General features: G+C 33.9%; 1 protein-coding gene across 1 annotated transcript; it reads left to right on the top strand.

Annotated features, from left to right (window-relative positions):
- The first annotated feature begins 12021 nt into the window (after positions 1–12021).
- Positions 12022–12609, top strand: LOC120087962 (uncharacterized). Its single transcript, XM_039044988.2, has 2 exons — positions 12022–12333; positions 12444–12609. The coding sequence occupies exon 1, from the start codon at positions 12081–12083 to the stop codon at positions 12285–12287; it is 207 nt and encodes a 68-aa protein (XP_038900916.1). The 5' UTR covers positions 12022–12080; the 3' UTR covers positions 12288–12333; positions 12444–12609.
- The last annotated feature ends 1900 nt before the right edge of the window (positions 12610–14509 follow it).

The following is a 14509-nucleotide window of genomic DNA, read 5'->3' as shown; positions in this document are numbered from 1 at the left end:
ATGTCCTCAGCTATTCATCCGGTCTTATCCCCAAAATGGGAGGCTTATTGGACTACTCTTACCGTTTGCAGATCAAAAGATAATCCCGAACAAACAGGAGTTCATAACTAGCTCAGTATTAAGATTGAGTTAACCTAGGTTATTTAATAAATGAAATAGTCAGTTTTAACAGTAAACGGTCGTTATAAAGAAGAGTGACTATTTTCGTGGTCCAGTCTATATGCAAACTCATTGCATAGGATGCCCCCACTCACATGTCTCAATATGAACAATCTGTGGATCACATCGTTCGTAGCATTTTACAATTCTTTGTAATAGCTACGAAGTGGGCCGCATACAATAGTGTTACCAAGATGATATACCTAGTTTCATCCATATACTTATTAGACAATTTAAGCTATATACTATTAACTTGATCTTATTTATGTCACCACATAAAGTTAAAGTATTCAGACTATAGCCATGGATATGTTTATTGGATTTTCATAATGGAATGCAAAATCAACAATTTATTATTATTGATAAATAGAATGTTTAACACGAACTGCGAGTTCTAGGACATTCCCAACATCGCTCTCAAAGGCAGGAGTTCTCAACTCACTCAGGATTGAGGTCATGTTACATATGGTCATCCTAGTGAAGTGAAGTCTCTGTCATGAACGGCGTTATATAATGAGACTATAACACTTTGTGGTCCGATCTTAAACAAACTCTTTGTATAGGACACCCCCGCTCGAATGTCCCTACATGAATGATCAGAATCAGACCATCTGTAGCAAGTCACAACATTTGTAACTATTCTACAAAGCAGGCCGCAACCGTAGCTGTCACACCCCGCTCCAAATTACCTTCTTAACCTGGACAAAGTTGTGACTACAGTAGTTACCAACCCTTTTGTTGGCACTTACTGCCTAACTAACCTATTTAATTTGCTAAAACCCTGCATACGTACATTTCATCAACATACTGAACAAATTAACTTAGAACTTAACACATTTACATTACAGGGTTTTATAGCATTGTTCATACATGTAGATTACAACTTAGTGAGCCCCATCTAGAATACTAGTCCCTACATGACCGGCACATGTGTACTTACTAATACAAATCTTCAATTAAGCGTCTTTCAACCTAACTCTTTGAGTGGCAGAGCAGTAGTAGAGAAGTCTTCTGGGAACTGACCGCTACCTGAGAGGAAAAACATTTGAAAACATGAGCTAGAAGCCCAGTGAGTGACTAATATTTAAAGCATAACTTTCATACATAAATCTGATAGTAGAACTGAAAGCTTTAACTGAAACATAAACTTGGCAACTATTATTCATGTCATCATTAACATCACAAAGCCCTATTTTATGCTTTGTTGGACTATGCCTTAGTCTATTAGTCTAGAGTGGCCTTCTTGCTCACTCTTTATCATGCTTAACTATATTACTACTTAACTGGGAAGGAACCCTTTTGTTCACTTCCTAAAAACATAATTTGCATCCTTAGTTGAGAGAGAACCTTTTACTCAATTCATCAACGTCAATCCATAGTTAGTGTGGAGTAATCTCAATACTACCAATAACAACTTTCCTTACATGCACGTGATTCTAGTTTAAGTACCATCATATCTTAGGTACTACTGCTTAGATACCTTCTCTATGTCCTTCAATATCGAGCTGCTCGGATACCTTCTCCGTCTCCTTCAGTATCGAGCTATTCAAATATAAGATTGAGCTTTAGTACCTTCTCATCTAGTCCTTCAGTACCAAGCTACTCATGCTGAACTTGCATATTCTTATCTTTTAATGACTTAGTTACCCTAAAGCATTCTGTACTAACGCATCCTCATGTTCATTGAAAAGCATAGCATAAACATAACATCAATGTGAAGTGCGTTACTTGGAAACTATTTGAGAATAGTTGTCATAAATAGCTTTCAGTAAACATGCATTGCTAAACATTCATAAGCATTAGAAATTTACGTAAAACATTTAAAGTATTTAAATTCACTCACAGCTTTTTGCAATCCTCTTCATGTACTTTTCCTTTTGATATCGAATATTTCAATGCTATGCTCACTGTGCATTGAACACTTAACCAAATTCTTAGGCCTTAACTTGACTAGGCAGCAACTTCTTCACTATGCGTCCATGGCCTATATCCATGCCTTGCATTAGGCGTTCAAGCCTTCTATGCGGCCAAGCTTTCAGCCCACCCTACTACCCATCGCATAGTAACCTTTGCACCAATCGTTTAGCTCATGCACCCGTCTTATGGCACATCAACGCATGCCCCAAGCATTCTTTTGGTCGTGCCCATAAACTCCAACGCAACCTTGCGCCTAATACTTTGTGTGTCTACCTGTAGGATCCAACGCCCACATAGCACTTGCGCTTACGCCTTTAATATGTGTTACATGTTTTAATGCTTCTCAGTGCATCCTTGTGCCAATTCAGGCTTCAACGCATGTGCCCAACATCATTGTCAAGCCCTTCAAGCTGTTTGCTTGTTCAACCCAAACAGCTCCCTGCTTGTTCAAGATTCTAGATTAAAATTTCAATTTTAATAACTAATTTTTCAGGCATTTTCTCAATAAATTTCCTTCTACAAACATTCTCTAAAATGTCTTAGCAAGTTTACCTTAAAATTTCAACTCATAATTCCTCGTGGTTGAGCCGGAATCATTAAATCTTCAAGACTGGCCCAAGCTTACTTGAGAATTTGACCTTCAGTCAGATTCTTCATTGTCCAGCTCGATTCTGCTAGAATCTCCTTCCAGCATTTCAACCTCAGTAACTGGACATACTCAGGGTTTGAATGCTCTAAAATTACTCCATTTAGTCGAGTTAATTTCTCAAACCCTTTCTTTGAAGTTGAGTTTCCCTTTTAAACTAGCAGCTGCATGTTCTTCTTTTAACATCAAGCTGCCACCTCATCTTTAAAGGGATAATATCAAACCTGAGTATGACAGTTGGCTTAGCTGATCAATCACTAAGATGATCCTTTCCTCTTGGTTATCAACGCAAGGGTCAGCTCCCAAAACAACGCTTGCAACCACATGGCTGCATGCCTCCTCCATACAATGCTTCGCCCAATCTGACTAATGCATAGCTCACTTAGAGGCTATTGCGTCCCTCCTTTGGTCGCATACTCCTAAGCCAATGCATGTCCTAGCCCACTCAGCTTAGTCTTAACATATCAACCAAGCGTTAGGCCTTCCTCGCTTCATAGCATAACTTTAACGTGCATCGAGTTTCAACACCTTGTGCACATCGCATACCCCATCGTTTAGTGCCCAGCTCCTATCGTGCAGCTCATCATCTATCATTGATATCGATCGTGTAGTGCCAATGCCCCATCACTTAATGCTATCGTCCAACACATAGCGATATCGTTTAGCGCGACCCTTCGTATCGTCTAGCACCACACTTTACCGCACGATCGCCTACCACATCGCTTAGCTCCGCGCATTTTCTACACAATCGCATACCTCATTGCGTAGCGCTACTCATTTTTTAGACGATCGCCTACCTCATTGTGTAGCGCCGCTCATTTGCTACACGATCGTCCAACGCACGCATCTCCAATGCCCAGTGCCCATGCTCGCGCACACTTAAGGTTGCCGCATGCTTTGCTACACATAGCTTTTCTCTTGGCCACACTTTGGCTTTCTTCAATGCCCAAATAACCTCGCAAGCCCCTTGGCTGTCGCAAGCCTTATCAATGCATCTTGCAAGATCCTTCAACTCATGTGTTCATCCTTAGTTCCAATGCATAGCTTATCCTTGTCTTCAACACTTAGCCTCTACAAGCCTTAGTTACTAACACACAACCTCATGCGTCCACACTTCTCTATCAATGCATGCTTACACTTGGCTTCCATACTTAGCCAAATTTTCATTTGTTATACTATCTAAAACTCACCTATGACTAGATATTTCTAACACTTAGAATTTTCTTCCTCCATCTTCTTACTTTCTTTACCTCCTTTCACAACTTTACTTAGCACGCTTTTACTCACTTATGTAGGAAAATGGAGTACGAGGTTTACAGTAGTGTTACCAGGATAAGGTATCCCTCCTTTATCCATATACTACAAACCATTTTGGTCATCATTTAAGACATGATCCACTTATATGTCTCCAAATACATGCTTAAGTTAACAAACGACAACCAAGGATCTTAGTTTATTGGTTTGTGGTAAAGCAAATAAAACATCCAATGCTCATAGACAATAAGTGAAGAAAATATCATATATTATACATCACAAGCGTTTGTTCAAAACTGCATTTACAAACTACAGGACACGAGAGTTTAGGGCATCATCCCCAACAGATGCGGGTTGGAACTGGACACGTCATCTCAACTGTGATAATGTGAGGTCTCTGGTTAACTTTACAGAACAAATTTCTTATTTTAGAAGATGTTTATATAGTTTCTGATTTAAAAAGGAACCTTGTTTCTGTAAAGTATTTGCTTGAACATTCATACTGTATCAACTTCATTGTAAATAAAGTGTTTATTTCTAAAAATGGTGTTGGTATTTGTTCTGTAAAACTGGAAAACAATCTTTATGTGCTAAGACCGTTAGCAACTAACACCCTCTGTAACATAGAAATGTTTAAGGCTACAGTAACTCAACATAAAAGACTTAAAATTTCTCCTAAAGAAAATACCCAACTTTGACACCTAAGATTAGGACACATCAATCTCAATAGGATTGAGAGGTTGGTGAAGAATGGATTTCTAAGCGAGTTATAAGAAAATTCTTTACCTGTGTGTGAGTCATGCCTTGAAGACAAGATGACTAAGAGACCTTTTACTGGAAAGGGTCACATGGCCTACTAAGTCAATCACAATTAAACCCATGCATTGACTTAGATGAACTCATGCATTGACTCAGATGAGGTACTGGAGGAAGAATGGCCCTGTTCGATAGGGATCTCTCTCCCATGGCCTACTAAGTCAATCATAGTTAAAGTAGTAGGAGTTATTTTGCCTTTGCCTTTCTCTTTATAAGTAGAGCTGACTCCAGATCGTCTTTGTTTTGCAAAAGGAGGCATAACCCCAACATTTTTACTCTGTTGAAGACGCCCTCGCATCCTTACACCATATATGTTCGTAGAGAAAGAAGGAACAACGCTTTCAACATTCTTCTTCCTGTTAGCTTGCTTTTTGTATTAAACCATTTTTGTTTCAGATTGTAATTCTTCTGTCTAGTGTTCACCACTCGATGAGAGTAAGGATCACACACGAGATGAAAAGGACCAGGGTTTCGTCAAACATGGAGAGGAAGTTGAAGCACCATATAGTTTAGTTTGAACTTCCTTCTTAATAATCGCAAAAAATACTAAATTTAAATTTGAATTAAATAAGTAACTACAAACCTGATAGTGGGCTATAATAGGAAAAGGACATTTTCCATCGCCAGTGGGCCTGATTCTCCAACAAGCCCAATAGAGAAGCATTAAAATAGGGCTAATCCACATTTTCCCCGTTTAACGGGCTTAAATTTCCATGAAGCCCAACCCTGCTAAAAAACGAACATAATGTTTAATTGTTATACATCAATAGTGCAAAGCCCCAGAGCAACTCTTAAAGCTTCAAACTGAACAGTATCTAATGCTTTGGTGAAAATATCTGCAAGTTGATTCTTTGTGTGAATATGTTCTAACACATTTTGTTTGCTCTCGACCAACTCTCTTATGAAATGATGTCTAATGTCAATATGTTTGGTTCGACTATGTTGAACTGGTTTCTTTGAGAAATTGATGGCACTTATGTTGTCATAGTACAGAGTCATGGCCTCTTGTGGAACATCATACTCATTCAGAATTTGCTTCATTTAAATTAACTGAGTACAACTACTACCTATTGGGATTGGTAGTCCTAATTCTCCCGGAGTCTCATTGTTTTTTAAAGATACACATTGTTCAATGAATCAAATAAGTGTTATTTAATTCTAGCATTTACTCATATCCAATAAACAAAGCTCCTTGGTTATCTTATGTGAACTTAAGCATGTATATGTGATATATAAGTGGATCATGCCTTAAGTGATAACCTAAATCAGTCTGTAGTATAAGGATTAAGGTGGGATACCTGATCCTGGTGACACTACAGATACGGCCCACTTTGTAGAGGTTTACAAGTGTTGTAAACTACTACAGATGGTAGATCCTGACCATTCATGTGGAGATGTGGAGCGGGGATGTCCTATACAAAGAGTTTGTATAATACCTAGACTACGAGATGACTAGACTCTGTATATAATGTCGTTGATACTAGAGACTTATATCTCACCTAAATGACCATAGGTGACATGACCTCAATCTTGAGTGTTTTGAGAACTCCTGCCTTTGAGGGCAGTCATTTGATTAGTATGGGTGAGAGTGGCCAGATTGCAAACTCAACATGCCTACCTTTTTGGGGACTTGTCTGATCTGAGAGCTAGGAACTCAATCCACAAGATGGAATTCACTTCTTTCCCGAAGCAGGGATAAGTAAAGAGATTGCTCCCATAAGGGCTGATTTCGGGGCTTGAACATAGTGGCCACAGCTTCTCTTTGGAAAAGAAGACTCGGTCATAGTAAGACTATGACTTATGTTCATTAGAGGGATCAGTGGTACTTAAGGAGACAGATGTAACTACAGGGGCATAACGGTTATTGGCCCAATTGTACTTACGAGCGATCTATGAAGGGTTGTCGTGTTGCTGATAGGTTAAGATGAACACATAATATATTTGTGATAAGAAGAGTTCAGCTGTCAGTCTTTAGTGGAGTGTCTAGCAGTTAACGGATGGTGGATCTCGTGACTAAAGAGTTTAGTCAGTTATTCACATACCGTTGGAGCTTCGGAGCCACAGGTTCATAAGGTCCTCTTGGTAGCTTGGATTCTGTTGAGGATCAGTTCTTGGTGTTGATTTGAAATGTTCAAATTGACAAGAGGTATTTTGATTATATATGTTATAATCGGTATGATATATAAGATATATCTAGTGGAGGATTGATGTAAATGAGATTTACATTAAGTACCATGGAATAGAAAAAGAACTATGGTTTATATGTTTCATGAGATGAAATATTAAAACTATAGGTTATAAATATAGTATGATAAGTTGGTTATCATTTATGTTTATAATAATATTAATTATTAGATAATTAATACTTTTTCTTTTAAATAACCAAAGTAGTGGGTGGCTATCGGATCATGGTAACCGTGAGTTTAAAAGGAAAATTGGTTTTCCTATTCGAAAAAGAGGTTTTACAAAAGATTGAAAAGGATTTTGAGTTTTCTCTCGCGTAAAAGAACTCACGTAGTCGTCAAGTAAATTCGGATTTACTAAACGGCGGCTGGGAGAGCTAAACGATCGTGCAGGTGCGAGCTAAACGATCGTGCAGTATTTACTAAACGATCGCATAGCTTTGCTAGATGATCACTGGCCTAAGGTAAACGATCGTGTAGAGTCTGTACGCGACAGACGGAGCTAAACGATCACATAGCTTTTGCTAAACAATCGCATAGCTTTATCTAAACGATTGGGCATCGACCTATATGATAGGTCTCAGCCATCTTCCACTTGGCCAGTCGTGTACGCAATCGTTGTTTCCTCCGTTTGTCTGCCTCATACCAAGTCCGAACAGAGCCCACCCTCTGGATTCTCACACCGAGAATATCAAGGTAGCCTTGTTGGTGGTTTCAGACTCAACTCGACACCGTCGAGATTTTCTGGAGGCTGTTCGTGGTGCTGTGGCAGCCGTTCGTGTTGCGAAGAAGTTTGTGACCAAGGAGATCGTTGAGGACAAGCGAAAAGTGTTCGTGCTATGTTCGTGCGGTGTTGCGGTCGTGTAGGTCGAGCGCTCGTGGTTGCTGTTGTTCGAGCGATCAGAGTGCACATAAGAACTTGGAGACGCGTCTGCATTTGTTCGTACAGTTTTTCCCTCTATACATTTGAGATTCTCATGCTGTAATTTCTATATTATTTGCATAACCATTTGTATTGAAGTTGACTGTAAATGCATTGTTGATTCATGATTGTAATTTGGAATAGTCTTGTTCCATTGCTCATGGAAATCTCATTTTCGATTTCCTTCAATACCATAGCAATATATTATGCTTTGGTAGTGGATAAAGAAACACAATTTTGTTTCTTACTAAACCAACTTATCAAATTATTTCCTAAAAGAAACAACCTCCTGAAGTGCTCTTCCTATCTTCAGAACTTCTTGCCTAGTCAGCATCACATTAACCAACTAGGGAACTGACTATGTCAAAAGTGTATAGCAACCCATAGTCACTAGTGTCATTAATATATTTGATTATCTATTTGGCAACTAAGAGATGGTTTGTCTTGGGACAAGACTGATATCTTGCACACATACACCAATGGCGAATGCAATGTCTGGCCTTCTGACAGTAAGATATAATAGACTTCCAATGATGTTTCAATAGAAACTTTCATTAACTTGTACCTCTTCAGAGTCTTTCGACAGCTTAACATGAGTAGAAGCTGGGGTTCGTTTAATACTCACCTTTTCAAGCCCAAACTTCTTGACAATGTTTTTCAAAATGTGAGAAAGTTCAAAATATTTAAAGAAAATTCCAAACTAAAATGTTAAGATGCATTAAATCGGTTGGAAGGTGTGATTTATGATAAATTAATGGTATGATTAAAATCAATTGGAGGATGCATTAAATTTGTTCTTTACATTTTGAAAATATGAGGAGTTAATGGTTTTCATATTCTAATGCATCATCGCATCTTAAAAATAATTTTTTGTAATATATTTTGATCCATAAATAGTTCAATCATCACAATTTATGCAAAACAACAATATTTTTCAAATAAATTTCAAAACTATGCTCAAAAGGATCTGCAAGATGGATGACCCAAAAATTAGGTGGAAAATATAAAATGACCCGATTTTTTTAAAAAAATATTAAATGCCCTTTTGCTAACGTCAAATTCGAGTGAAATTACCAAAATATACTCGCGTGCATGCAAAAATGTAATCTCTCTCTCGTTTGTCTCACTCTCTCTTCTTTTTTCACTCACAAATCACTATATCTCTCATTTTAGCTCATCTCACGCATCTGCTCTAGCTCGTCTCGCTCTTTCTTCGTTTCATCACGCACAAAATCACTTCTCTCTCTTGTCTCTTGCTCATCAGAGTTGGTCGTATCGGAGCTACTTGCATGGATTCGTCGTGTCGAAGAAGAAGAAGACGACGTACAGAGGAGAAGATGCTGGAGAAGAAGAAGACGACGTGTAAAGGAAGATTTCTCATACCGGAGAAGAAGAAGAAAAAGAAAAAAGAAGGACAATAATGTAACTTCACGTAGTCGTGACATTAACAAATGGTCATTTGACATTTTTTTAAACAACTAGGTCATTTGCCATTTTAGACCTTTAAAATAGATCTTTTGAACAATTAATCCTCAAAACTATTACATAATTATAATAAGTTTTAAAATAATAATATTAAAAAAAAATCCCTAAAGTTGGAGCTTCTGACCTTAAAAAGAAAAAAAGATTTTATGTCAGTTATCACCCAATTTTATTTTATGTCGACGTAAAATTCAATTATTTGAATAAAATATATTTATTCCTAAATTAATTCTTCTAAGATTGATCAGAGTGACCTAGAGTCTATTTTAGATATATAATTTCTTTTGGCTAAAGTCAGTATAATCATCGAATTCACACTTCTTTTTTTTTCTTTCCAAAGTGAACATAATTATCTAATCGAAGATTGAAATCCACACTCTTCTACTTATAACCTAAAAAATTACCTTTTTTCAATCTAGAATTGACAAATAATAATAGCAGTGGGTTAGGATATATTCAAATTTACTAAGAGTGTATTTCTAAATATTTATAAATATTTTTTTTTCACTTATAAATACTTATTTAAACACTTTACTACAAGAAATAATAGTTATAATAGCTAACGGAAAAGACTATAAAATACTTTTTATGACCTTTTTCGAATATCCTAATAGCCTATATTATTAAAAGTGAGACTTTTTAACACCTTTTTGTAAAGCTATAATGGATACTATAATAGAGTATGAAAATATAGTATGTATATATAGCTATGAAAATATTCAATTGCGTTCACCATTAAAGTTATCCCTAACATAATAGCTTATTCTCAATATTATCTTTATTATATAATAGCTTTTTTTTAATGCTTTCTTTGACATATGATTACCATTTTCTAAGGCTATCATATCATATATATAACCTCTTTTTTTTTTTTTTAAGATATCATATATATCACTTAATCTTATGCTATGACAAACAACATTGAAATTATGTCCATTACATTATAAGCACTTGTTTTTAGCTAAATAGACACATGAAATATTTCATAATGTATGCATTAAATACAATGACTTTCTTTCATTATTGAACTTTAGTAATCAATTTATATTAGAAACTAAAGAAATTATCTAATAATACAATAAATACATCAAATGTAATTTGTAACTATACAACATTACAAAATACAAAATTCATCAAGTATTGAGGATTATAGCATTATGGAATTGAACATCCATCTTTGATCTTTCTGCATGTAAAGGTATCATATCATTTACATACATAAAAAGTGAATTAGCATCTGTTTGGTTTCTAAAACTACCTAAAAATTATCTAAGTATAACTTTGAATCTCAAAACTATATAAAAAGTGCATAATTATCATTCTGACTCTCAAAACGACCTAAAAATATGCGACTCATTAATGATCGATAAATTTACCATAAAAATAATATATTAATAGATAGAATAATACAATAAAAGGTAGGACAAGAAATTCAAATCTAAAACAACTTCCAATTTAAAAAGCCTTATAGCCCTTTTTGTACTGTTCATTGTTATCTTGTCATAAAGAAGAAAAAAAAACATACCAAATGTGTAACCAATTCCGAAGAAGAAGAAGAAAACCCCAAGCTACTAACTACACAATGGAAAAAGAAGAAAAAAAACAGTAAAAAATAGTCTCAAATCAAACTTTAACCACACAATTAACCCAAAATAACAATTTATTGAAGCAAAATACCTCAAAAGCATACTTTAAACAAACCATTAATCCCAAATTAAACTTTAATCACCCTGCAAACCATACGTTGGACAATCAAAACCACTAAATTTAACTATTATATCTAAACTTAAAGGTGTCAACAAAGCCATCAAATTAATACAAACAAATTAAACTGAACAAAACATGAACATATAACATTAAATCTAAACTTAACAAAACTTGAACAAAATCATTGACTGTCAATCACAAGTGAAAATAATACACTTTAGACCTGTTCACATCAACACATTAGATCAAACATTTATTTTGCAATATGAAAATGGTTTTCAAATGAATATTTGGCTTCACTTAAAAAAGTTGGAGGTGTCTCCCCAACAAAAGAGATTGCCTTTGCTTTTGTTTCTGCTTCTTCTTTTTTAAGCTATATTTTTATGAGCAAAGTTTTTTTTTTTTTTTTTTTCAATTTCAACCCTCTTTCGATAAAGTACTCGTCTGTTAAGAGTGTTGTGATAATCATGAAACAACAGAGTGGGACAATAAACATTAAAAACATAATCGTCAATTTGTTCTACACTCCATTTTTCATTTTTAAGGAGCCAAAATGACCACTTTTTAAAAGTTTATGGACCTAAATGAAACAAAATTAAAAATAAAAAGATAAAAAAATATATTTTCAAAATATAAAGATCAAAATAAACAAAAATTAAAAATATAGACACCAAACCCAATCATTTGAAAATAAGAAAGCAAAGCCAAAAAGTAAAAAGGAAGAAAGTGTATTTAAACCAAAACTATTCTACCTTTTTATGAAAAGTACAAATCTATCCCTTTTTTTCTTTTTTGAAAGAAAATCTATCCACAATTTCCAAGAAGGAAAAAGACGATATCTCCACTACACAAAATAATAATAATAATAATTGGGAAAATAGGGAAGGAGAAATCTGTCATTTTGAAATTCCACGAAATATATAACAAGGCCAATGATTCAGAAAGCAGAGAGAGAAAAAAAAAAAAAATTTAAGTGGCGGTGAAGAAGAAAACAATGGCGGATTGGGGCCCAGTTTTCGTGGCTGTGGTTCTATTCCTTCTTCTATCCCCAGGTCTTCTCTTTCAAGTCCCTGGCCACCACCGATTTGTTCAGTTCGGCAACTTCCAAACCAGCGGCGCCTCCATTTTCATCCATTCCCTCATCTTCTTTGCCCTAATTTCCCTCTTCACCTTCGTCATTCAACTTCACATCTACATCTGATTCTCCCTAATCGGAATCAGATTCTTCATCCGTTTCCAATTTCCAGGTACATACACTCTCTGTTTCAATTCTACGTTCTGCTTCTCTGTTTCTGATTCCTCTGTCTCTGTAATCTCCGGATCGATCTTCGTTTCTATGACCGCCGGCTCCGGCCAGCCTTGTACATGGTGCCTTTTGTTTTCAGGGATATCGGTAAAGCATATTGTGTTTTTGTAATGTCATTTAATTTTAGGTTTTGAAATTGTTGAAATTGTGGATGATGATCATCATCATCATATGGAATTCAAACAAATATTAATTGAAATTTCTAATTTTCATTTTAGAGTTCATCTCTGATTTAATTAGAGAATATGAGTAATAGACAAGAAGTTTTTAACTTTTAAGTCAAGTGATAGTAAAGGTCAATTATTTTTATGTTATTTCATGTGGGTCAGGTTATTTATTATACACATTTATTAGTACTTTAAAGTGGGTGGAAATATTACCAAATGTCTTAGAAATTTTCTCAATGTCTCATTCATGGAATTAAATTTCTATATTTAGATATTTCGGGTGAATTGACCTTTTTATTACACTATAAATATATAAAAATAAGTAATAAAATGTCGTAAATATTCATATAATATAAATAATAAACATGTGAATATAGGTATTTTAAAAAGATTATTTAACCCTATCGTAAATATTCATATAATATAAACAATAAATGTGTGAATATAGGTGTTTTAAAAAGATTATTTAACCTTTGTCTCATTGTCATACTTTTTTTTTTATAATGAATTGATGCTTTGTTAAAAAATAATAATAATAATAAATTGACGTGTTAATTTTCACATAATTCAAATAATAAATAATATATGATGAATTAAGAAGTGAAATGTTCAAATCGTTTAAAAAAAATATTAAAATTTTCTATTTCTTTGCTAAGTACTAATTGATGGGAGAAGGACATGAGTGAAAGATATGAACTATTGGATTTGAATGAATATCTCCTAAATTTTGTAATGGACTATAAAAAATGAATTTAATATAGTAAACTTTGATTTAGTAATTCAATTATTAATTTCAATTTATTATAATCTATCTCATTCATATTTCATACTTAACTTTTGATCAAAGTTCAAAGTATTGATGTCGATGGAAATAGTGAAGTCCTGATTTTATGGTAATAACGATGGAAATATCAATATCAATGAAAATTTTAAGAACAATTATTGAAATTGATGAAAATTGTTATAATTAGTTAATAAAACTTTAATTGTGGCTTAATTAGATAATAATTGACCATCTTTAATCACAATTTCTATAAAATAAGACAACATTTAGATATCTATTGTAAACGTTTGTGTAAATGTTGACGTGAGAGCAGAAATTTAAAGAAGAAATGGAAAATAATTACAAAATAGTATTAAGTTTATGAATATTTTGGAGTGAAATAATGTGAAAATTATTAAAGTTTTGGATGGTTAAAGAAAAAAAATCCACATAAATTCAATTTTGATGTGAAATAATGTGAAAATTTAATTAACAAGGTTTGAATAAAGTAAAAAATTATATAGGTTATTTGTTGTGGTTTTATCAAATTTAATTTCTTTAGAAATGAAAGTTTTGACTTGATATAAAGTTAAAGATTGAAAAAAAATTGAAATTAGAAAAAGTAACACTTAAAAATGGCTCAATCCTTTGTAGAAAATGACATTAACATGTGAAACTATAGAATTATGTATAATTGGGATCATAAAATTTTAAAAAAATGAAATTTTCTTGAAATCTCTAAATTTCATCGAAATAAGGGAATCGGAATATTCTCAAAATTTTGTCAAAATTGGTTAAAACAAAATTGTCTCCAATTAAAATTTTGAGACCATCCAAATCTCAAAATTTGGATGGATATTTCGAGATTTTGATCGAAATTCTAAACCATACTTTTGACCTCACTACTAATTCAAGGAAATGAGATATTTATACAAACTAATCTCCCTTAGTGAGGAAATTAAGAACTTGACTTGTTAAACTCGAAGGAAAAAAAAGTTGTGAGTTGATGTATGAAATATATAATTTTAAAATTTAAAGCAACGAGACAATCATATTAATACTTCGATCTTTTCTTTTTTTTTTTTTTTTTTTTAGTATATTCAAATATATAACCTTTTAGTAAATTTAATAACCAATTTAACTTCAAAACTAACTTGAGTAATTGACTATATTTCAACTTTAATGTG

The sequence above is a fragment of the Benincasa hispida genome, chromosome 1 (assembly GCF_027475165.1).
Source record: "Benincasa hispida cultivar pf3 chromosome 1, pf3_genome.v1.1, whole genome shotgun sequence".
Lineage (NCBI taxonomy): Eukaryota > Viridiplantae > Streptophyta > Magnoliopsida > Cucurbitales > Cucurbitaceae > Benincasa > Benincasa hispida.
Note: the sequence above shows the minus strand (reverse complement) of the source record. Positions and strands in the feature narration are given on the sequence as shown.

Excerpts from the sequence above, each read along its gene's own strand:
- LOC120087962 (XM_039044988.2), top strand. The coding sequence starts at position 12,081 with ATGGCGGATTGGGGCCCAGTTTTCGTGGCTGTGGTTCTATTCCTTCTT.